This window comes from Chelonoidis abingdonii, chromosome 9 (assembly GCF_003597395.2).
Source record: "Chelonoidis abingdonii isolate Lonesome George chromosome 9, CheloAbing_2.0, whole genome shotgun sequence".
Classification (NCBI taxonomy): domain Eukaryota; kingdom Metazoa; phylum Chordata; order Testudines; family Testudinidae; genus Chelonoidis; species Chelonoidis abingdonii.
Window position 1 is genome coordinate 55,440,432 of NC_133777.1, and position 23,634 is coordinate 55,464,065.

Consider the following 23,634-nt stretch of genomic DNA (forward strand, 5'->3'; position numbering starts at 1 on the left):
AAATATTGTGAGCAAAGGGCCAGATTCTTAAGTGTATTGGGAGTTGGGCACCTAACCTGCTCAGACACTTTGAAAATCCCACTAACTGCCTATCTGCATCTCTAGGCACCTAGTTACCTTTGAAATCTGGTTCCAGATCTTTTGCAGGATTCTTAATGTTTTATGTTTTGTCTTTAATGTGTGGGTGAATATAGAGCTTTTTAAAATATGGGACTAATAGAACTGGCTTGACATTCTGGTAAGCTTCCTTGCAGGGTTTTGTCAGTGTGCATCAGTGCCCAGGCTGCAGCATCTCCTGCTGTTCCACTTCTGGGCCTACTGGACAGAGGCTATCACTACTGGTATCAAGCTATGTGATGATTTTTGTGATACACGCAGATGATGATAGGACGAGGTTATCAAATTAATTTTAATGTATGACCTAGTCTCAAACTTTGACCAGATCTGCAGGAACTTGTCCGTGTCCTATTTATTTCGTAAATGTTTAGGAAATAAAAAGAGGAAGCATAAACAAATGATCTGGGCCTCGGCATTATTTTTATGGCAATGAGAGAAATTTAAAAGGACTGCTTTAGTATGAATTCCTGAACATAACTTTTTTCATGTTAAATTCTAATTTAAATTTCTTTAAGCCATCTGGAAACCAGCAAATTAGCTTTTGAGGTGCCATTTGTTCAGCGGTGTAATCTCAATTCCCCCCTCCCCTAACCTGTTTATTTTACATAAGATACCATAGTGATTACCATACTGGAAGTTTGTGTGTACATAGATAAGCAGAGAATTGGTAGTGGATTAAAGCTTTGGCCTGTTTAAATAACTGTATACTGGGTGTTAATTGAATAGCCTTTAGGAGCATTACTGCTACATCTATCTTGATTTTTGGCATAGGCTTCTTTTGGAAAGCATAAAAAGAGAGAGTGCTTCAGTACCACTGAAAAGATTAAATTCTTGATGTATAAACAGCAGGCAAAGATTTACAGGGACAATGATATGGCCGTAATCCTGCAGTCTGATCTGCTTGGACAGATACTTATGCTCTTGCAGACTCCCATTACAGGGAAAAGAGGCTGCACATATGGATCAGATTATAAAACTAGGGCTAAATTTGTGTCATTCGTTTACAACTAAAATCAAATTAACTCAAAGTTTCAAGAAACAAAATGTAATTCCACTGAGCATAGTTGATCACCTTCTTGTTATATAAGGAGAGAACAGCTGAGTTTAACTGAGTATCATGCTAAACATTCTAGCCTGTAGAACCAAGGCTGTTCTATATAATACCCATCAGGATGAGTAATTTATTGTGATAAGTTAGTAAGACCTAAACAATTTTTACCCTAGTCTGTGTTAACAACAAAAAAAATTATCAACAGCCTCTGCCACATCTTTCCTGTCTGAAAGTAATAGCTTGCTTAGAATGCAACCCCCGAAGAAAAACTGTTGAAACAATGGAAAGGAAGACAAGGCAGCCCTGATTTGAAAGGGTTAGAACTCAATAATAGCGAATCTGTGCTCAGAATCTTTACTTTTAGTGGCAGATGGTAACTGAGCTACAAGAATAACTTAACTTCTAACTTTTAACATAGAACTCCCTCTTTTTTTTAAAAAAAGTAGCGCATTATAGCTGTTAAATATTGTAGTATGGGTATGGTTTTGATATGTTTTAGAGGGAGACCCCATGAGTTAACGTGACACTTTTGTTTCCAATTTCCATTATCCCTTAGCCTCTGTTTTGCAGAAACTGGCACAGCACAGTTTTTCACTGCTTGGTCTGTTGAAACAGAAGGAAAGATACACTTGTCACTCTTGCATATTGTCCAACAGCACCACTATTTGTTAATCTTGCAAGTGGCAACATCCCTTTTAATAGAGAGACTCACTTATCTTTGTGTGGGAAGAGATAGCGCTATAGCAATTTGCATGACGAAGAGCTGAAAGGGATGATTATAAAAATCTTTTGTTGATTATTTTCCCTTTCCTAGCAACAGTAAATGGAATAGACCCAGGAGGTGGGGGCAGCGGCAGCGGTCAACAGACTCCTTTATTTGAAACTTACTCTGATTGGGATAGAGAAATCAAAAGAACAGGCGCATCAGGATGGCGAGTTTGTTCAGTCAATGAAGGTTACATGATCTCTACTTGGTAAGTTGAAACAAAGAATGAAAAAAACAAGCTAATTTGACTCTGGCATCACTTTGGCGCTCTAGTAGCTGTGGGAGAGATCAGATACCTTTAGAAAAAAACCAGCTGTATTCTGATGAGAGATGAGTGTTTGTAAAGGTTCAGAATTTTCTGTAAAGGTATCTGAGGCAATCTACTTGAAGAAAAGCAACTTGACTATCTCGTGGATCCCATAGCTAACTAATATATTCATATCAAATTAAGTGACAAAAAAAAATCGAGATTTGTTTTCTCTGTATTCTTCATAGTTTTTATCCTTCTCGTACAAACAATTGTTATTGGTTAAATTAACACAAATGCACATGCCTGTAAGAGAAATATTAGCGAGATTTGAAGTTTTATAACAGGAAATGAGTAAAATAATGAGATCAGTTTGACCAGCTCTGACTGTTGCTGCTAAAGTGCTTCTGTACACACTCATTTATCTCAGTGGCCCGCTTTTGGTCTCCATCCGGGGCTGGTGCACTACAGCACTGAGACTAGTAAACTACCAGTGCAGCAAGTGGTACTGTGGATTTGACTTCCTGTTCGGGCCAGATTTTTTTGGCATGCTTTTATTTGTTTTGGTTGGAGGCGGGGAGAAGTATGTCCCTCTTTGCCCTTTCCCCCAACACGTACACTGCTGCAACTAAGGACGGAGTGCAAAGGTGGTATGTTTTATTTTTCCTCCTAATATCCAAGCAGTTGCAGTAGTGGGACCTAAGAGTAAGTGGCCATTCCACAATAATACCAGAAGTGCTAGTATCATGGGTGACTCACTAGGCACATGCAGTCAGCATTGCTATCCCCTTACTGTGATAAAATGTAGCCCGTATAACTCGGATTGTCATTCTGTGGGACGGGTTATTATGCACTGACACTCTTTGTTATGTCTTCTAGATTGTATCCTTTTTATTTCCAGAAAAGTAGATGAAACACGTGAAAGAAAAATGACTTATCTGTGTTGTATTTTTTTCCCCCCAGCCTTCCGGAATACTTTGTAGTCCCATCTTCCTTAGCAGATCAAGATCTAAAGCTCTATTCTTACTCTTTTATTGGAAGACGAATGCCCGTAAGTGTGAACTTTATTCTGTTGCTAATCACTGTTAATGTTCATGACAGTGATATGTGTATGAGTGAACATGGTTTGTGTACTGTATGTAGATACTCATGTTGTCAATACTAACAAATTATCTTTTTCTGTTAGATTTGGTGCTGGAATCACTCTAATGGGAGTGCTCTTGTGAGAATGGCCAACATTAAAGATGTATTGCAACAAAGAAAAATAGATCAAAGGTAAGCAATAACCTAGCATAATTTCTTAACCAGACATGTATAATATGAGGTAAATAGTGCCTGTATGGGATACTTAGCTATACTTGCAATGAGGGAGCCCCAAATCAGAATATCCTATAGTTGAGGGAGCTCCTACTCCTCTTCCCTCCACCATTTTGAGTAAGCTCATATATAGGCACCCAGTGTGGTAGGTGAGCTGTAAGCACCCTTGCCAGAACAGGCCACACAGAGTGGATAGGTGGAGGCATGCTTGTATTTCCCTAGTTTTTGCATTGTGCTAGGCCGTAGATGTCCAGATACCAGGCGTGGGGCTACTATGCCGCAGTCAGAAACAGAAACGTAAATGCTAAGATAGCTTTGACTGCAAAAATTTAGTGGCCGAGCGAGTGTAGTCAGCCGAGCAGTGTTTTTTGAATCCTAGTGGGACTTGATTCTGGGATTTAGGTGCCTAAAGTGACAGTTAGGCACCTAAGTCTGTCTGTGAATCTGGCCCTTAATACCTTGCAGAAATTCACACGACGTGCAAGATCATTTGTTTGGGTATCTTTATAAAATCATTCTCAATATACATGGAAAAACAAAGCCATGCATTTAAATAAAATGCAGAGTTGGGCCTCTAGTCAGCATCTCTATTGGCATACACTTTTATGTGCTGCTTTTGCATCATAGCTATGTTTAGAGCTATTGAACACTGAAAATTGACTATAGATCATCAGTTACTTAGCTTTCATAATTGATATTATGTCCCTCAAACTTTTACTTCAACTGTTTGGGGTTTTGGTGGTCTAGTGATAGTCATAATACTTGAATCATAGCTTTTCATTTTCAACATTACCTAATACTTGTTATTTGCTTCAGTTTCCCTGACTGTAAAATTAGGATTATAGGTTATGTAACTTCCTCAAGGTTCTAGAGAAAGCTGGTGTCAGAACCAGGATTAAACTGAGGCGTTCAGGCTTCCAGTCCTGTTCACAGATCACTAGGCCAGGTCTCGCCTCATATATATATTGGAATATATTACAAGAACTATCACATAGTTGAATACCACCTAAAGGCTTTTTTGCTTACCACTTCTGTACTGCTGTCTATGATAGCTGTTTCTTATAGATCTTTAACAATGTACTGTTTTCAAATTTTCAAATTAATTTAGCTCATGTCTCAACAATAATGGGAACTGAATGTTTCTGAAATGTGTGTTAACAATTCTGCCTCCACATAGCATTCCATATGACCAAAAATGCATGATGTGTATTATAGCTGAATGCTAATCAGATGCTTGTACTCTTCCATTTTGCTGTTTGAGCAAATAGCTTTGCTATGTAAGATAGCTGCCTTTGTAACTACAAGGGAAAGCTTTTTTAAAAAAAGAGGAAACTGGGCACCTATTTATAAGTGCTTTTAGTTGCTTGCACTTCCCTGTATTCTAAAGAACTTAGTTTGCAAAGTTTTCCTCCATGTCCAATAATGCAGTTTTGGGGGTTTTTTGTTAGGATTTGTAATGCAATAACTCGAAGTCATCCACAGAGAAGTGACGTTCACAAATCAGATTTGGACAAGTGTCTGCCTAATATCCAGGAAATCCAAGCTGCATTTATCAAACTTAAACAGTTATGTGTTAATGGTAGGTCACATATCTTTATTCTTCTTGTGTTGGGGTTTTGTTTTGTTTTGTTTGTTTGAGGCATTGGGGGATATGGTTTCAAGAAAGCAAAGTGTCAGACTTCGTTAGGAAGGAACTAACTTACCTGGAATTGAAATTCTATATAAAGTGTGTTCATATGTGTATATTATAATATAGCTTCTGTAGATCTACATTCTCTTGCTCCTCTTTGAGACCTGGGGTATAATCGAGCATGAGGTAAGCACATAAAATAGTCTGTGTGCTTTTCTGAGGGATGATGTACCAAGTGACTTCAACTACAAATTTAAAGGCTTGTGGAAAATTATGGGCAGCATAGCTAGAGGTAACAAGACTAGCTACAGTAAATGGGCTATTTTAAAATGCACCCAGACATTCCTACTCTTCTTGCTGCAGAACCTTTTGAAGAAACGGAAGAAAAATGGTTATCCTCACTGGAAAATACTCGTTGGCTAGAGTATGTCAGGTATGTACAAATATTTTAACTAGAAAGTAATCATCAATAATGTGTCCTTAATTTTTCACCAGTGTTGATGTGCAATAAAACAAACACAGATGGGATTTCTGTATTGTAAAATGAATGCGATAAATATACAGGATTCTAAAGGTTTACACACTTAAACATTCTGCCTCTGTGTTTTCACCTGAATCCTGAAAAGACATAAGTGAATGCTTAACTTTAGCTACTTCAGTGGGACTTGTATGCTAAAAACTAAGCACGCACACAAATCTTTGCAGGATCAGGACAATAACGGGCACCAGGACAAATGTGCAATTAAGAGGCATTTCTGTGATACTACAATCCTATTGGAAACAGTTGAGGTTTTTATATTACTTGAGTATATATTAGATTTGGGATGAGATTTTAAAAAGTGCACAAATGACTTAGGAGCATAGATTCTAGTGAAAGTCACTGGCATGTGTGCTCCTAAATTCGTTAAGTATTTTTGAAAATTCTGTCCTCATTTCTTAGAAAATGTGCAGTATCTGTAGTCTTAATTGTTAAATTAAACCACTTTTTTTTTTGCCTAGATCATTCCTTAAGCATTCTGCTGAACTTGTATATATGCTGGATAGTAAGCATGTCTCAGTAGTTCTGCAAGGTAATACAGTTGTATAGCATGTTGTAATTGTCATGATTGGTAGGTTGGAATGTTAAAGCGTGATTGGTAAACTACATTTGTGATCTGTATACTTTACTGAAGTGTTGAAAGGCAATGATTTAAAATACTTTCATTTCATAAAATTCCCTTCCTGTAGTTGACTGTACCTAGATTGTAACATAGCCAGTAGTACCTGGTAATATTTCCAGATCAGAATGTTTGTCAACTCTAGCTACATTATCTTGGCATGTGATGTTGTCTTGGTCATTCCCGAGATCATGTGCTATTTCTAAGAATTACTTCAGTGTCAGGCAGTGTTGATTCATTGACTCTGAAATTCCTTCTGGAGGTAGTAATGCCAGAAATGGTATTTAAAATAGTACTCCATACCAATTCAGAGTGCCTCTAGGTCAAAAAGAGAGTTTAGAAGCTCTCCATTAATTTCAGCCTATCTCAAATTGTAGGCATCTGGTTTGTTGGACAAACACTTAGCAGGTTGAGTATGGGTTATTCACATATCAGTACTGTATATAGTTAGGAAACTTAACTATAGTATGAGGTTCACTGAGATAAAGTTTCTGACTATATTGAAACACAACAATCTCAAGATAGTGTATTTTGAAATTCACTAGAAGGAGAACACTAACCCGAATTACCAGTTTCTGCCCTCTGACCTCTTTAATTATATACACATATATATTCAAATGTTCTTAATGTTTTCCACAGAGGACGAAGGACGGGACCTGAGCTGTTTCATAGCCTCCCTCATTCAAGTAATGCTGGATCCCTATTTTCGGACAATTGTTGGATTTCAGAGCCTGATACAGAAGGAATGGGTCATGGCAGGATATCAGTTTCTAGATAGGTGTAACCACTTAAAAAGAGCTGACAAAGAGGTAACTATGTTGTACTGATAGCTAGATCACGTGCATGCAGTGAAATGACTTGACCCCATAAGCTAATGTCTAAAATTTTAATGTGAATTTTTTCAGTACTTTCTAAGGATAGGAAGTTAATGTATAAAAAAAAGAATAATAATCAGATGAATTTCCTTTTTATCGTCAACTGTTGTATAAGAATCATTAATACTCGGTGAAATCAAGTGTCACTGTTGATATTGATGTTATAATCATGCTAGACTTGAAAAGGCTTATTCTGTCTTATCCCATGTTTTACAATAATTAAACCATTGGGTCCCAAGACCTTGACCCAGCAAGGATCTCAGGAGCCTCTTTCAACAGCACCTGTTCATTTCCTCACCCCCTTTTTTACATACAAAGCCAGACCAGTATGTGGTTATTGCTGCAGTTATCACAATACCCATCGGATAAAGAAGCATGTGGAGCAAAGTATATAGTCTGTTTTGCAATTTTAAATTGCAATCTGTGGCTCACTTGGTGGTGGTTCACAAATTGGTGGATGGCAACATGGTACCTGGTTTTAGTGATCTTCAGACACTTCTACTGTATTCCAGGCTCTACACTTCAAGAAAGAGATTGGAGGCCTGTAAAATCAGCTGGAAACAAGGATGAGCCAGCCTAACAGTGTCTCTTGGGGTGGGACTTAATGAGAATAAAAAGAAACCCCCCTCAGGGATTGGAGCCACTAGCAGGAATAGAGCTGCCATGCACCAGCAGCAAAGAACATGCCTAGGAGAAAAGGAAATAATGCAGCGAAGCAAAAGAATAGGAAAAAAGACAACTGAGGCTCAGGAAAATCATGTGGAAAATGGGGGAGAAGAGCAGATGAGATTGCAAGAGGTTGAAAAAACAAAGAGCAGAAAGAGACAGCACAGTTAACTTCTTTCCAGACACTCATTGCACTATAGAGAGAAAACATTCATTACTTTCCCAATACTTTGTCAGGCATAGGATTACTGTATTTGAAGCAAGGGTGTTTTTGTAATTATGATCCACTGAGATGTTCTTTTAAGATGAATCTTAGTTCACTCTGCAAAAAAAAGTGAGGAAATGCCTGAAAGGGAAAAGTTAAATAAAATATTGCTAGAGCTGAAAAAATACATATAAATGCCTCTTGGAATTTCCTCTCCGCCTTAGCAGCTGAATCCAGTGGGTTTTTTCTTTCTGTAGTATATTTTGACCTCATTAAAGTTTTTTAATGGAAATTAACATTTTTTACGACTCAGACTCAATGGTTTTAATGCCAGAAGGGGCCATTTATGATCATCTAGCTCACTTCCTGCATAGCACAGGCCATACAGTTTTACCAGGTGGTTCCTGCATTGAGCCCATAACCAAGGAAAAATAACAAAAAATAGGTATTCAGTTAGATTTTAGATAGTTTAAGCTACTCCAGATATCCTTAAGCTCATCTTAATTTATCTGCAACCCCACATCCCATACAGTTATTACCAAGATTTGGAGTGGCTGCATAAATTCTAGTATTAATTTATGACTACAGAACACATCCTAAATTTAAAAAGGAACGAACCATCTTTTCTTCCTTCATAGTTCAGTGAAGATAGGTCATTTTGTTTTGTAAGCTAAATTTCAACTGAAATGTTATGAAAATAGACGCAATGATTCTAAATGTGGCTAGAAAGATGCCTCCCCTTTCCAAGTACTGTAATTTACAGGTCACAGCCTTCCTGTGGTTTTGTTAGAGAGAGCGTTTCTAACTGTACAAGTAGCAATTTAAATTGGTGTTTGAATGAGAGCACAGACTGAGAAAATGTAGTCTTCAAAATATTTCCTCCCCTTCCTCCCACCTGCCACTCACAAAATTCGGTATTTGTTTAAGTCTGGAGATGATGTTGACACTGTAATTCCTTTGTACCACTTACACTTATTGGGCAGCACATGAAATCAGCCCGTCCTGTCACTTTACGTTACTATGGTTTCCTGAGTTATCTGATTCATATAATCACATATTCATCATCATGAGGGTGAAAATGCTAAACTTGGGTATTGGGTATTCGTATTATAGATTCTATGTGATTTCTGTTTAGCTACAAACTTCCCTTCCCTATGAGAAGCATACTGAATTTGTTGTTAGGTACCCTAATGAGGATGTTGGAGGTAACAAGTTGGTAAGATTTTGGCAAAGGTTACGTTACTTCTAATTACTGTCCATTTATTCTCAAGTCTCCCTTGTTCTTGATGTTTCTGGACTCGATTTGGCAACTGCTAGAGCAATATCCATCAGCCTTTGAGTTTTCTGAAACATATTTGACCATATTGTATGATAGTACACGGATCTCGTTGTTTGGCACCTTCCTTTTCAACTGTCCTCACCAGCGAGTAAAGCAGAGCACTGTGAGTATGAAGAAGTGTTACCTTTATCTTTAAAATAATTGATCTTAGGCCTGAGTCTGTCTTGGCGGGGGAATCACAATCTAAACTAAATGGGATTTATTCACTTTTCCAAAATGATGTCACAATTGCAATATGAGCTTTTAAGAGAAATATTGAGCAAAAATATTCAGTGCACGATGAGTGTTCATCGGATTGTGCCTGCAATGCTCTTTGCATACACTGAAAATGGAAATGGTCTGTGCGGGGGGGGAAAACTCTACTGACCTTATTTCTAAAATAGCATTGTTATTCGTTTCCTTCATCTGTACTCCCTTAGAGTGCTGCATACTTGCAACGGGATTAGTATGGAGCTTCCTTTCATCTGCATGATAGACAGTGACTTGGATGGTATCTAAAGCTACGAACTTTGAAATCTCTTGTGACGTGCCACATAATTATTTAAAAACACCCAATGACAGCTTTATAAAAAGAATGTTAAAAGTCTGAGTAATAGTGATCAAGTACTATTTAGACAGAAAGAGAGAACGGTGGTGCTTAAACCTAAAAAGGACCTCTGATAGATATCTAAAAAAATCCCAACCTTCAAAGGAAGCACACACACAAATGGGTGACTTGTATACGCTGCATGCAGGGTAAAGAGCAGTTTGTCACATGCATCTCCCAGGGTAGGACAAAAACCAGGAGACCTAAATGTTTCTCAGACAACTTTTCTACAATTACTACTCTGCTTAAAAGAATCAGTGACTTAGAACCGTGCAAGTAAATTCTGTTATACACCAACACAAAAACAAAATTCTTTAACCTAGAATTAGGGTTGTAAATATTTACCAGTGTTCTCTCGTTGCCCCCTCCCCCCGCCCCCTTGTTTTCTTAAACACATAAGTTAGCATAGAAATAAAAGCTTAGAAGTTTCATTTTTAAAAAGGAAATAAATGTTACAAATTATGGAAATGTGGTTATCATCAACTGAACATTAGCTCTGCCTGAGCATTGCCACCCACTTAACAAAGAAAAACCAGGATTCATTTCTGTGTTCCTGCAGTGGTCACCTTGGTTGCCCTATATGCTTTGACATTTGGTCTCTAGCCACTCACGCTGTAACCCATGCCCCCTGCTCTCTGAGCTGCGTGCAATAATTAGATTTGTAAGTAATTAAATTAGTTTGTTTTAATATGTCTGAATGTTCCTTCTTGCAGGAATTCGCTATAAGCAAAAACATCCAGTTGGGTGATGAAAAAGGCCTAAAATTTCCTTCTGTTTGGGACTGGTCTCTTCAGTTTGCAACAAGAGATCGCATGCTTTTTCACAACCCCTGGTATATTGGAAAGAGTGCACCATGTGTACAAAATGGGTCTGTGAAAAGTTTTAAACGAACAAAGGTAATAACAGAATTACATTGAAATCAAACTTCTGCCAATGGACTTCTCCTTTTAGCAGCTTAGTTACAATGCCATTATTGCTTGATGTCCTAGCCTATATATAAGGCATTAAAAATGAATTTCTCTAGAGGTACGGCTGTCGAGTGTTGGACATACGGCTTCCAGTGCATTCTCTGGTATGCTTGGGCTTACTGCCGACACAAGAGAGACTCACTGCAGCTATTGTGTGATATAAGAGTGCTTTGGATTAACACAGTTTTCCATATTGTTTCATAGATCCTTTGAGTTTTTTCATAGATTACTGATTTGTTTCCATTGTTTAATAGTATAGAATTCAGTTAAAATTTATTTTACAATTATTTTATTAGGTCATGAACAGTCAAATTATTTGCCATGAAAGCCACCCCAGTGATTAGACTCACAACTTTACTGTGGCTGTGAAAGGATGCCTCACTTCTAGTCCCCCACTGGAGAACTGTAGGCACACATGAATAGCGCCAGCTGTAGCAGATTAAATCTAAGGAAAATTAACCATGTTTATTTCATATCTTTTTCTGCAGAAAAACTACAGCTCGACGCTGAGAGGAATCCCCCCATCGTTAAAGAATGGGCTCATCAACGAGCAAGAGTTTCTTCCAAGAAGAAATTCACTGATCCTAAAACTGAAACCTGACTTTCTTCAGCAGATGGATAGCCAGGCCAATAGCATGGAGCAGTATTTCAGAGAATGGTTCTCAAAGCCTGTCGACTTGCATGGTGTAATTCTACCCCGTCTGTCTGGAACACACATAAAACTGTGGAAACTTTGCTACTTCCGCTGGGTTCCTGAGGCCCAAATTAATAACGGTGGCTTCATCACTGCCTTCCATAAAATCTCTGTGCTGACAGACCAAGTTGACATGCTAAACCAGAGTCTTCGGCAGTACAAAAGCAGCTCTTCTTTGCAAGTGAACTGTTCAGAACTGGATCAAAGCAGGATGTACTTCAGAGCAAATGGTTTAAATGACAATGCTGGGACCCCAGATTTTCTCTCTTCCTCATTCCCATTTTCTCCAATAGGGAATTTATGCAGACGGAGCATTCTGGGAACACCCTTAAGTAAATTTTTAAGTGGTGCCAAAATCTGGCTGTCTACTGAGACACTTGCAAATGAGGACTAAGATATTGTGATGCTTAAACATATGGGGGGAAATCACAGACCATTGTGTCTTCTCTTAAGTTAACACTGCTAACTGCGGCATCTGAAGCTGTAATAATTTTATTTACAAATATTACATAAGTTTTGCACAAATATTTAAAAGCAAAGCAAATCATGCTTCAAATCGCACAATTTTGTTCTCAGTAGTTGTCATGTAAACTTCTTGTCTGGTTTCTGACGATTTCGTCTGTGTTTAGTAGGTTGGGCTCATTATGTAAGATCGGCGATTTCACTCACTAATGCAAAGGTTGAGTGTGGTCACTAATCAGGTTTTCTTTTTGTTTGCAATGTCTGTTTTCCCAACTGTTGACTGAAGCTAATCTTATGTCAACACAGATTAGCAAATCAATTTGGTGAAAACAAACATCAAAGACATTTAGCATTAATGTAGCCATATTGACTGGCAGTTGTGGAAATCTGGGAACAAACTACTTTGTCACAGTACAGGTTTAGTAAGGACACATTTATGTGCATCCATACTATCTTTCTGTGACTTGGTTTACTTAGCGTATGTTGCATTGGTGCAGTGTGTACTGGTTTTTGTTTTCAGTTACCCTTTAGAGAGACTATTCAGATTTTTGTTCAATGTCATGAGCTTGCATTTAGTTCACAGGAACTGACTTCAGGACAATATGCACTGTTAACCTTAAAATGTTCACTGTAGAGAATATTATTGTAGCCTTAGAAGTGCCTTTAATTGGAATAAAATATTAGTAAGATGTGTCTAACGCACCATGAAACTTATTTGTTTTTCAATAGGTTAATGAACTGCCCACTAATGTAAACATAATATAAACAAACTCTGGAAATCACCAAAAAGCCATTTAGCCTTCTGAACAGAAACCTTAAATGACAAATATGCAAATTAGCAGGGAAACTTTCTCTAGCCTAAATGGAGACTGATTTCCTGTCAGTCCCAGAAAATAAAGAACCTTATTCTACCACTCCTAAAACTACTTTGTTTCGTATGTGTCCATTTATAGGAGTGGAGGTTGTGCGGGGAAAGTTCTTTTTTTCCCCTTGACACAACTGAACTAACTACAGATTAGTTAGGGAATGTATTCTTTTGGCTTCCTCACACAATCCATTTTTTTTTAAAGTATTTCTGTGAATTTTTTTTCCTCCAAATTTAAAGATAAAGCAGATCGGCAAAAAATGATTTCTCATTTTTCAAACATTTAAAAAAACTTGTTTTGCAGCAGGCAAGAGCTGGTTAGGAATTTCCCCATTTTTTTGGTTGAAGAAACATTACTTGAAGCTGACCAGAACACTTCAATCAATGTGCCACAATATTATAGTAGCCAATTATTTTTTTCCAAGAAGGTCTGGTTCCTGCAAAGTCTTCTTCAAAATAGCTGAGATATACTAGAATAAGTAAGTAAAAATTACTCAGACATCTGTTGGAACAACAGGTTGGCTTTTCTGTTATGTTGGGCCTGATACTTGATATATACAAGACCTCAACCTGTGTGCTAATTTTTGGTACCATATATTAACCACTTTGAGTTTTTATGGTATGAGCAGTAAAATAGATTTTTCTAAAACGGTTAATGCTCATAGGAGTCCATTTTGGAATTACCAAAGTTTGGTGAGTAAATTACTTTAAGAAGTACGTGGGGGAAACTGTGTTTAATATTAATCTTTAAAAAAAGAATACAAGAACTAATTGTGTAAGGATTTCTAGCTTGTATTTTCAGTTCATAAAATCTGTATTTTATATGATACAGATGTTCTTGTTGGTAAATAGTGTGCCTTTAAAAAAAACTGCCTAAATCTCTATTTACCAACCAGAATAGGGTAGTTTTCAGAATCTGGGGGCTAAGTAAGCACAAGTGGTGTGTTATGCTAGTTAGTGGTATCTAGGTTACTCTAAAAATCTGTTGTTTCATCCTTAGGGCCTGATTCTGAGAACTAATCACTCATATGGATTTGTTTTAATGCATGGTTGAAAGGCAGTGCCTACTAATGTATAGTTCAGGACCTGCCCAACTCCGTAAACTAATTCATTCATTTCCCTCTGTAAAAAGCTGCCTTACTGACCATACTGACTGCTCTGAACATGCCTAATGGCCTTTATGTCTTGCAAGTAGCTTTGCGGACTGAGTACATATCTACAGCTCTCTTCCCTACACACAAGCTCACATCTCTTTAAAGTCATTGGCAATTTCAAAATTAGGTACTGTTAATACCATTAGTAAGAGTAGACAAACTGTAAACAAGCTTATTTTTATATCATTTGTTTTCTAACCACATGCACTGCTTTGGTTGAAGTAGGCTGCTGTATTGTGATTATTTTGCTAGAGTGTAATGATAAGAACATACCTAGTGAGATATGAAATGCCGGTTGATGTGGTCAAAGAACAACTCTAATGCCTTTAGCTACTGCTGATATCAGCAGTCATGGTAGTGCAATGTCTTTCAGTGAATTGCTGCCATGTACCAAAGAAATGCCTACAAATTTAGAAACCTACTGAAGTGAGTGTGTGTATTTTTTTAAACATGCAGGTAAAATACCACTCTAATATTAAACCACCTTTGTGCTTTTAATGATGTGCATTGTAGGATCAAAGGTTTTGGCTGTTAATCTCAGATAGAAATATATTAAAACCAAAAAATTTCTAATCTTTTTATTTAAGGAAAGAATAAAACATCAATCTGCATCCAACAAGCGATTGAACAACTGGTTTTCTACATCCCTTTGGGCAATAGATTGCTAATGGTGTTGCTGCAGCAGATTACAAAGTTGACCATTTTAATTGAAACTAAAACCGTTGTGCCTAATGCTGATGACTTAGTGAATAAAGTAGAATTGCCAGGAGGAATACAAAACCCTGGCACTGAGGTTGTGAATGTGAAGTAAATTAGGCTGATAATAAAAGATCATACCTTTCCACTGTAATGCTGTTTGTTTTACTGATGTAATAAAAATGGTGCAGTAGAAGAGGCTGCAGAAAGATTACAAGGCAGTATTTGTTTTGTGTAGCCCATTTGATATTTTTTCAGTACCTCTGTCTTACTTCTTGATTTGAAAAGGTCACACAAATAATGACAGTGTTCTCAAACGCCAATAACCTACTTTGGTTAGACGTAGAGACAGGGTGTGAAGTAACTTGGTTTTGTTGCCATCCTTACTGAGGAGTTAGAAAGATCTTTCTTGTTTTGCCCTAGACGAAGGAAGTAATCTCTGCTTACTACAGAAAACACCCACTGTATGTAATATGTAGCCATCTAACTAGCTGCAACTTTGATTCAATATTGGGTATGCAGGTACCACAGCTGTTGTCCCTTAAAGGGACAATTTCAAGTCATGCTAATATATAGCATAAGTAGCAATACTATCCGTCATACAATGGACAACATTAATCATTACATCGCCATTCTCTTAATTCCCTACAGCTCCCCACATAGACATTTTAAAATCTTCTGTTAAGAGCTTAATTTTATTGTGTCTAGTCTGAGCCTCCACTTAACCTACCATAATGCCTCAATGGGAAATGATAATCACCTTTGAGGGAGTTAAACTGAACATTTGGACTCCCTTGCCCCTCTCCCCTGTAGCTGGTGCCTCGCCAATGGTCCATGCATGGATGTAGGAGGGCTAGTGTTGGTCTCATGGGCAAGTATACTTAATGGCATTTAACTCTAAAAGGGCTCAGCCAATTAAACCATTTTAAGCACCAAAGTGAGACCATACAATTTGATGGCACAGCTGTCTATAACCTAGTGAACAGTGCAGCTAATTGCTTCCAAAATATCAGGGATTGTGCTAGGTCTCGGAAGAAACAGTGAGCCCGTAGCACCTGGTGACCAGACTCATCAGTTTTAAGCAAGTCTGTTAATTGTCTATAAATCAAAACTGGTTAATGGGAGCCATTACTACAGTCAAGCATCACCACCCTAACTCAAGTATCAGAGGGGTAGCTGTGTTAGTCTGGATCTGTAAAAGCAGCAAGGAGTCCTATGGCATCTTATAGATTAACAGACATAGTGGAGTATGAGCTTTTGTGGGTGAATATGAAAGCTCATGCTCCAATATGTCTAAGGGGCCACAGGACTCTTTGCTGCACCCTAACTTAGCTCTTCATTATCCCACTAGCCTTAAAATTTTAATATGCTGAAAGATTTGTCTCACATGGTACATCATCCAGTAGTGTGTAATTAGTAGCTAGTTTAGTTTACTAACTAACTCAAAGCTATCAGTATAGCCATAGGGGGAGGGGTAAGGTGGCTGCCTGAGTAATACAGGCATGATCTTGAGCTAGTCTGCTCATGCACATCTGCCCACGATTGCAGATGTACCTTGAACCAGAAAGAAATAAGAAAAGGGGACAGCACAAATTAGATTGCAGGGAGGTGAGGAATGGAAGGATCCTCCTGTTTTTCCTACAAAACATACTTTGAGTTATGGCAGTTTGGGGCATATTAGACAACTGAAATGTAGGCACAGCTGCCAGATTATCTTCGTTAGTTAAGATCCCCTATGTCACCTCTGTTTTACTTAAAGAAAACCTTGAGCTCTTTTTCCACTTTGGAGACCTGATTTACAGTAAATAAAACCTGTTCATTTTTTACCAAAAACAAGCACCCGTCTTAAATGTTTTTATTAGGTCCTGACCAATGGAATTTTTATCTAATGTCCTTGGTGACAGCTTCTTAAAATAAGAGGCAACCATTAGCACATTCATAATTTATTTATTTTTTAAAATAGTTCTCCCCCTTCCCCATCAAACATGTTTGAGACAGTTTTATTCAACTGAGGCGTTTACTTTTAGCTCCAACTGCAGCCACATGACAAACTTCTACAGCAGCTCCCAGCTTCTTCAGTTCATCCAGCCAAATCATCTGTTTGTGGGAGAGGCGATCATTGGGACCCTTAACTTCCACCAGCTGAAATGTTAAAAGTTAAAAAAAAAATTAATCCTATGCTTTGGTTTAGGAAGTGAAAGCATTAACCAGGCACATTGTACCACCTGTTTAGATAAGAGCATTAGTACCTTTCAAAGGTAAGGGGAAGCTGTTGCAGTTTTTAAACAAACCATGAATACTTACATTAAAGAAAGGCGATTAATTACAAAAATTAACTTCCAGTGTTTAATCACCAACCTGTGTACTTAAAGGACAGTTAGTTAGTAATTGGATAGCTATAGGTAAAAGTTACAGTAGAAAATCCTATTAGGTCCCAGAATCTGTTTCTTTGACCATGTGTCCTGAACAACCAAGTTAAAGTATTTTATAATCCACAATTCCTGGGGAACCCCCACATCTGAGGCACGTCTAGCTGAAGATCAACTAAGTAGATGTATGTTCATGCAAATATCCCAGACAGACAGCTACTTTTTGGCATGCTACCACACTTAAAGACTCGACTCCTGCAGCCAGGTTCTGGCCTATGGCTACTTTTAGTGCCTCTTCCCCTGCCTTTTACAAGAAAATAAATCTTAATGGTAAATCTGTGTGTTTAAAGTTACCACAACTTATCCCTTAGCAGCCCAATGCATCATCTTCTAACCTCTGCCCACCCTACACCAGAGTCCCCTAGTTGCTATAAACCTAAAAATGCAATGCTCTACTACAGGTGGGTAAGTGCTATCCACAGTACATTGAACAGACCCTAAAACTATACCACATAATGTCTCGTGCAAGTAAAGCTTTCCTGACCACTTCTGGGAAGACCACAGTTTGGTTCAAAAGGAAAGTTTACAGTCCACTCCGGTAAGCTCTTCCCCTCTCAGTTTACTTTTCACAACTGTTAGCCAGCCACCAGGTTCCTTACCAGGCAGAATTACCTTTGCCTTGCCTCTCTTGCTATTCAAAATGGCTCTAACATTATAACTGGACAAAACTAAGGCTTTTCAGTATACAGTTCTGGTGGAGGATCCCAGCAGGAAGATTAAAGACTTCTCCCACTCTAGCTTATGGTCAGAAGTTCTTGCTAGGCAGGGGAGCCCTGTATCCTTATGCACAGGAAGACTCATTGGAAGTATTTCAAGGCAGCTACCACCAGGCTGATGTGCTTCAGAGGACATGACTTTTGGGTCTAGGGTACTGAGAAGTGTTCTCTTATCAATTCCCTGGTAGTCCAGGTGGGGTAGCAGAGCTACAGCCCTTACATATAAATTACTGTTCATATGCCACCAGTCTGGAACAGCCTTTGCTGACGGAGTGGTTTTCCTTTAGTATTCACCTGCAGTGTAAGTAATTACCCACCATACCTTTTCAGCTATGGTTAAAATTAATCCATACGAATCCATCTGTCTTTATAGCTCTTTTTTTTTTTTTTTTTTTTTTTACACGTTCAGGGCTACAGAAATTCTGTTTAGGGCAAAGGTGACCCAATAATTCTAAACTGGTGTATGCAGGTATCTTTCTTTAAAAGTAAAATTTCTAGATTAGTAGTGCTGGCAGAAAACACTTAGGTCCCCACAGCATGGAGCAGGAGGCTTGATAATGAGGTAGTGTAAATTTCCACACAACAGGGCTACTCATGCCAGCTTCCCTTGCATGTGCACAAACCAGAGCAACAGCAACACCGTCCTGCACTGTAAATTACATGCCCTGCCAAACAGTACATGTTCAGCTACCCAGAGTCCCTTGGAAGAACTCAACAATGAATATTCTACCCAATGTCACGTTTTTACTCCTCTGGGTGTTCACTTTACTCCCCTCCCACACGCAGGTCTTCAGTTTTAAAGTAGTGTTTGATTACATAACACAGTCTGAGTAAAAGCTGCAGAACACGCACAGAATTGTAACAGTGCCTTACGAATTAGCAGAGCTATAGTCAGCAGTATGTGCAGCACTACTTGCCCTGTCAACATTACTATACTGAAATTACCGTAAAGCAATCATCTGTGGCCCCTGAACCATTTGGCATTCAGCCGCAGAGACCTACTTGGTCACTTAATGCTGGCTCTCTAATAAACCACTAAAAGGCAAGCTAAAATGACATCAATAGTTTCCATCTAAGCAACTGCTGCAGTGCTACGCATGCCAAGCTAGTCCACAGGTCTATTAATAGCCTGTGGGCCACACTATAAAAAAACGTTTGAAGATCCCCTGCTATCACAGATGGAAGCTTTTCTTTTACTTCCATGCCATTTAGGATCAACTGAGTATTTCAATTTAAGTTTAAGGGAATATCCCTAGTATGCTGCTTTCACGTCAAAGCTAGGAACATACCTTGAAGCGGTGTTCTTGCGTACTCCACACGACTAGATCAGGAAGACCCCCTCTGCAATGGCGCAGATCTTTGGAGAGCCTCCTACATACACCACTCAGAAAAGGTCCCCCAAAGCAAGCCACTAGACTCTGGAAGTACAGTAATAAAAGAAGTGCCTTTATCTTGTCTTGCAAAAATAAGCCAACAATGCTATTTCTCTGTTTTCTTCTTTGCCATTTGATTAACACATCTCACATATTCCCTGCAAGTAAGCTCCTCCAACATTCCCAGCTTTTGTACAGGAAAACTGGCAACAGGGTCACAGAGTACTTCTATGGGCTACACTACCGCCATAAATCGATCTACGTTATGCAACTTCAGTTACATGAATAACATAACTGAAGGCAATGTAGTTAGATCCACTTACCACGGTGGCTATACTGCGCTGTGTCGATGGGAGAGCATCTCCCATTGACTTCCCTTATGATTCTCGGGGAGGTGGAGTACACAAATCAATGGGAGAGTGCTCGCCCATCAATTTAGTGTGTCTTCACCAGACCCATTAAACTGACACTCACTGCATCAATTTCAGCAGTGCCAATCTACCGGTAAGTGTAGACATAACCTATGGACCAAAAGAGAACACTGGTTCAAGCACTAGCTTAAGACTTGGGAGACCTAGATTGCCACAGAATTCCAGGGTGACTTTGGGCAAGTTGCTTAGTGCCTAGGTTCCCCATTTATCAAATGGAAATAACAGCACTTCCCTAACTCACTAGGACGCACATTAAGCATTGTGAGGTACTCAGATATTATGGCAACGGGGGCCAGACAAGACCTTAAATTGCTAAACACATACGTGATTTAATACTAAGGGCTGGATTCACAAATGGAATCTCCCTCAGGCCCAGCGTTGAAGCTGTTTCACTGTGGATAAATAATGAAAGAATCATTGGACCAGACTGAGAGGGAGCAAGCATGAGGATGACATTGCAGGCTGATAGTTAGCAGCTAAGAGATCCAGGATCCAGTGCCTCTGTTCCAATGACTTTTATTGCAAAGGAGAACAGCTTTAAAGGAGAGACTGAGGGAGCTCCACATGAGAATATCCCAGAATTCAGTGGTTAGAGCACTCACTTGGCGGGGTGACAGATACTTATTCAAATCCTTCTTGCCCTCAGGTGGGAGGGGGACTTGCACCAGGTGACTACCCTAACCAAAGCTATGAGGGAGGTGGTCCTCCCCACTGGCCAGCTTCTTGCCAAAACAGCACAGGGTCTAACGCCCTGAGAAGGTTCCCCCCTGAGAATCCCAAGCAGAGGGAGGTGCCTCCCTCCAGCTCAAATTTAGGCACCTATCTCCAAGAGGAGCAGGGCTTAGCACACGTCTCTCCCCTTGACATTCCCCATTAGCTGGCTTAGGTGAGAAGCCACCTAGCATGCTGGCTTTTGCTAATCTCATTCTGAGACACCTTTCTCCCCACCTTTCTCATTGTACAGGAGCCTAGGCACTGAATTCAGACTTTGTGCATCCCAGTGATGGTCTAGGCACCTATGAGTTAGGCACGGCCATACTCAGGGTCACCAGGCCTGACTTCCCTCATGAAACTGGCCTAAGTGTGATGAGATGTTTGCTATTTTACCTGAGCCTGCTGGAGAGAAGTAAACCGGTCCCAGCTAACTAGTACGGCCGCTTTCCCCTGTTGAGCATTCCAGACGTTGGCAATCATCTCGTTCAGGGTCTCTGAGGAAGCTGCGTGCAGTAGCTGGAGTCTAGATTCAATGGCGTCCTTCCTGTTCTCATAGAAGCTGTCAGTATACAAATCCAGGGGGAATGGCTGTATGAAAATGGAAACAAACACACTCCTCAGCAGCTGGAGCCTGACAATTCAAGGGTACTTGGAGAAATGGAGATTCTGAAACTGTAAATACTCTGCTTTGAATGTTGAGCTACAATTTAACTTGAATCCTGCAGGTTTAAAGAAAAGTAATTTAAAAACACAGCAGCCATAGAAATCTTGATCGAATGGAATAGAGTACACTGACACACTTAACATTACTGCACCAAACACTAACCACATTCAAGAGCCTAACATATTGGTCTAATGAACCAAAGCATCTAATTAACGAAGAAGAGTCATTTCTAGGATCTTGTTAATTTAGCAATGTTTAACCTGAGGCTCCCTTTTTACCCAGCCATATCTCAAGGTCCACAAGAGACACTAAGAACTTAGGGCCCCTGGAGGTACTACTTAAGCCTTCAGGGTAATAGTCTGCATCAAGAATGTCGACACAGAAGAAAATACTCCCCTGTGAAATGAGTGACAAAGAAAATGACAGTCTGGGGAACACCCGTTTCCAGAAAGTGTATAGAATTTCAAACATCACTACACGCTGCATGGCATCGTGCCATTCCATAAGATGGGGAGAGAGCAATGGTTCTCTTTTCCTGACTGCAGAGGGAACAAAGGCTCTACAGAACGGACGGGTTTTCAAGCAGAAAAATCCCAGCTCCCATGTTCTCCTCCTATAAGTTGCCCATCTAGTCTCTCATGCCTGTGCTCGCTGCATAGTGATGATGACTGAAGTTTGGATTTCTGATTTGCACTTCACATATCTGGATTTCAATCTTCCTCACTTTGCTGCTGCATGTGAGCTCAGAGCAGAGCACAGTGTAGGAACCAAAAGCAGGGAAGGAAGAATAAGAGACAGGTGGGAGAGGTGAGCTTTCAACCTCTTCTCTGCTGAGGCATGAGTCTCCTGTCACCTTTAAGCTGTGTTAATAAATGAAACTCGCCACACAAAGGGCCAGCTGTGAAAGAGCATTACAGACAGCGTTGTGTATGTTTAAATCCTGAGTCATCCTGGTTATAAGCAGGTTCTGAGTTTTTTTAAAATGGGCATGATGTGTGTATAACAAGATTAATTTTATAAAAGGAAATGGATTTATGAAAGGATGGGCTTCAGCAGAGTTTAAGTATAGAGGAAAGCAGCACTAGCAGAAATCATCAAAACTCACACAGACCACTCACTCACTGTATGTATGTTTGCACTAAGCTAGAATCGTCAAATTTGGTATATTCACGTATGTGCCTCTGAACTCAAAGAAAAGCTGACCTCCCATCAGAGATCACCAAAAGATTAATTTCTAAGCTTTCAAGCATTCTGTGGCCGTACATATATATATTAGAGGGCATGTGGCCTCCAATCAGGAAAAATGAAGGACATCAGGGATCTTCGGTACCAACCAGATTTTAGTCAAGAACCATCACCAAAGGTAAGTGAATGCTGCACATCCTAACTCTGCCTGTCAGGGCAAACTACTATCAACTAGCAATGAAAAGCATTTCAGTAACAGGATACAACCTGACATCAAATAAAACACTGTGAATTCAGAACAGACTGTAATAGATGTTTATCATAATTATCTGTTTTTTTAAACAAACCTTTGGATAGAGAAAAATACCCTTCACAAATACCTGATAAGAATTTCTGAAAACGTCTGGTATGCCATCCATGAAAATAATGTCCCACATTAGAAGGCTATAGAGTGTACTAAATGTGGACCCTTCTCCATGAATCCCTGAAGGACAAAAATCACATTCAGACTTCCAGCCATGGAAACAAAGATAGGCACATTTCAATCTCTGAGTAGTTAAAGCAACCTCACTTGAAATACGGATTAAAATGTTCAGAAAGAGCTAAGTATCATGTTCAGGATTACACATACATCCCGTCAACAGATACTAACACTAAATAAAATGTAGTAAAATGCATTTTAATGGTATTGATATCACTTGCACAATTTGCTAAGGCTCTTTGTTTAATGCCAATATACTTGACTAAAAGAGTTTAATCAAGGCAAGACCCTTTTGAAGGTTACCAAATAACTACATTTTGGACACATCAAAGCCTTAAGAATCTCGTCTATTACCCAAAACGAGCTACAGCGAAGGTTGGCTGCTCCATTCCATTTTAAAGGGGATTCTAAGGAATTTCAGTTTCATGGCTGAGAGCACACACTATCTTTGTGTAAGGCAGGAGCAGGGAATCTGGCAACACCCACTAATATACCATGTAGCATGCATGATGTCACTTGCTGCTCTGTAATTCTCTGTAACTTCCTCACTGATTCACTGGTCCAACAGATGCTTCACTTGGTTCCCCACTCCATTGTTTGGATCTCTGGCTATGAGGAGAGTTGCTGCAAAGCCTAGCTTCTTGGTTCTCCCTTGAGACATGATATTTTTTAACAGCTGCCTACTCTGTTCTACTACTGAAGGGTTAAAATCCATGTGCATTTTATAAACTACACTCAGACTTTTACTGCCTGACAGACAAAACAAGAAAAAGATTACTAGTCCCCTAATCCCTCTGAAACTGTGGGGATTATGGTAAATTTCACAAAATTATGAGCAACTGAAAA

The 23,634-nt window shown here is 39.2% G+C and overlaps 2 protein-coding genes across 9 annotated transcripts in view; one reads left to right on the top strand and one right to left on the bottom strand.

Annotated features, from left to right (window-relative positions):
- The window catches only part of MTMR10 (myotubularin related protein 10), a 62,063-nt gene extending 47,051 nt beyond the window's left edge, over positions 1-15,012 (top strand). The window contains exons 7-16 of one of the 2 annotated variants that reach the window (XM_032776047.2): positions 1,989-2,142; positions 3,145-3,232; positions 3,368-3,456; positions 4,947-5,077; positions 5,492-5,561; positions 6,128-6,198; positions 6,925-7,094; positions 9,303-9,473; positions 10,670-10,852; positions 11,413-15,012. In XM_032776047.2, coding sequence (XP_032631938.1) covers positions 1,989-2,142; positions 3,145-3,232; positions 3,368-3,456; positions 4,947-5,077; positions 5,492-5,561; positions 6,128-6,198; positions 6,925-7,094; positions 9,303-9,473; positions 10,670-10,852; positions 11,413-12,012 — 1,727 coding nt within the window. In that variant the 3' untranslated portion in view covers positions 12,013-15,012. Of the gene's footprint in view, positions 1-1,982; positions 2,143-3,144; positions 3,233-3,367; positions 3,457-4,946; positions 5,078-5,491; positions 5,562-6,127; positions 6,199-6,924; positions 7,095-9,302; positions 9,474-10,669; positions 10,853-11,412 lie in introns of both variants that reach the window. The other variant, XM_032776046.2, reaches the window with a different exon arrangement.
- A 1,710-nt stretch (positions 15,013-16,722) lies between these two features.
- The window catches only part of FAN1 (FANCD2 and FANCI associated nuclease 1), a 40,343-nt gene continuing 33,431 nt past the window's right edge, over positions 16,723-23,634 (bottom strand). For 5 of the 7 annotated variants that reach the window (XM_032776050.2, XM_075069568.1, XM_032776049.2 and 2 more), the window contains 4 exons: positions 22,688-22,791; positions 20,852-21,046; positions 19,230-19,358; positions 16,723-16,937 (listed from right to left, as the gene is read on the bottom strand). In XM_032776050.2, the coding sequence (XP_032631941.1) occupies positions 16,800-16,937; positions 19,230-19,358; positions 20,852-21,046; positions 22,688-22,791 (566 nt within the window). In that variant the 3' untranslated portion in view covers positions 16,723-16,799. The remainder of the gene's footprint in view (positions 16,938-19,229; positions 19,359-20,851; positions 21,047-22,687; positions 22,792-23,634) is intronic. The other 2 variants (XM_075069569.1, XM_075069570.1) reach the window with 2 other exon arrangements.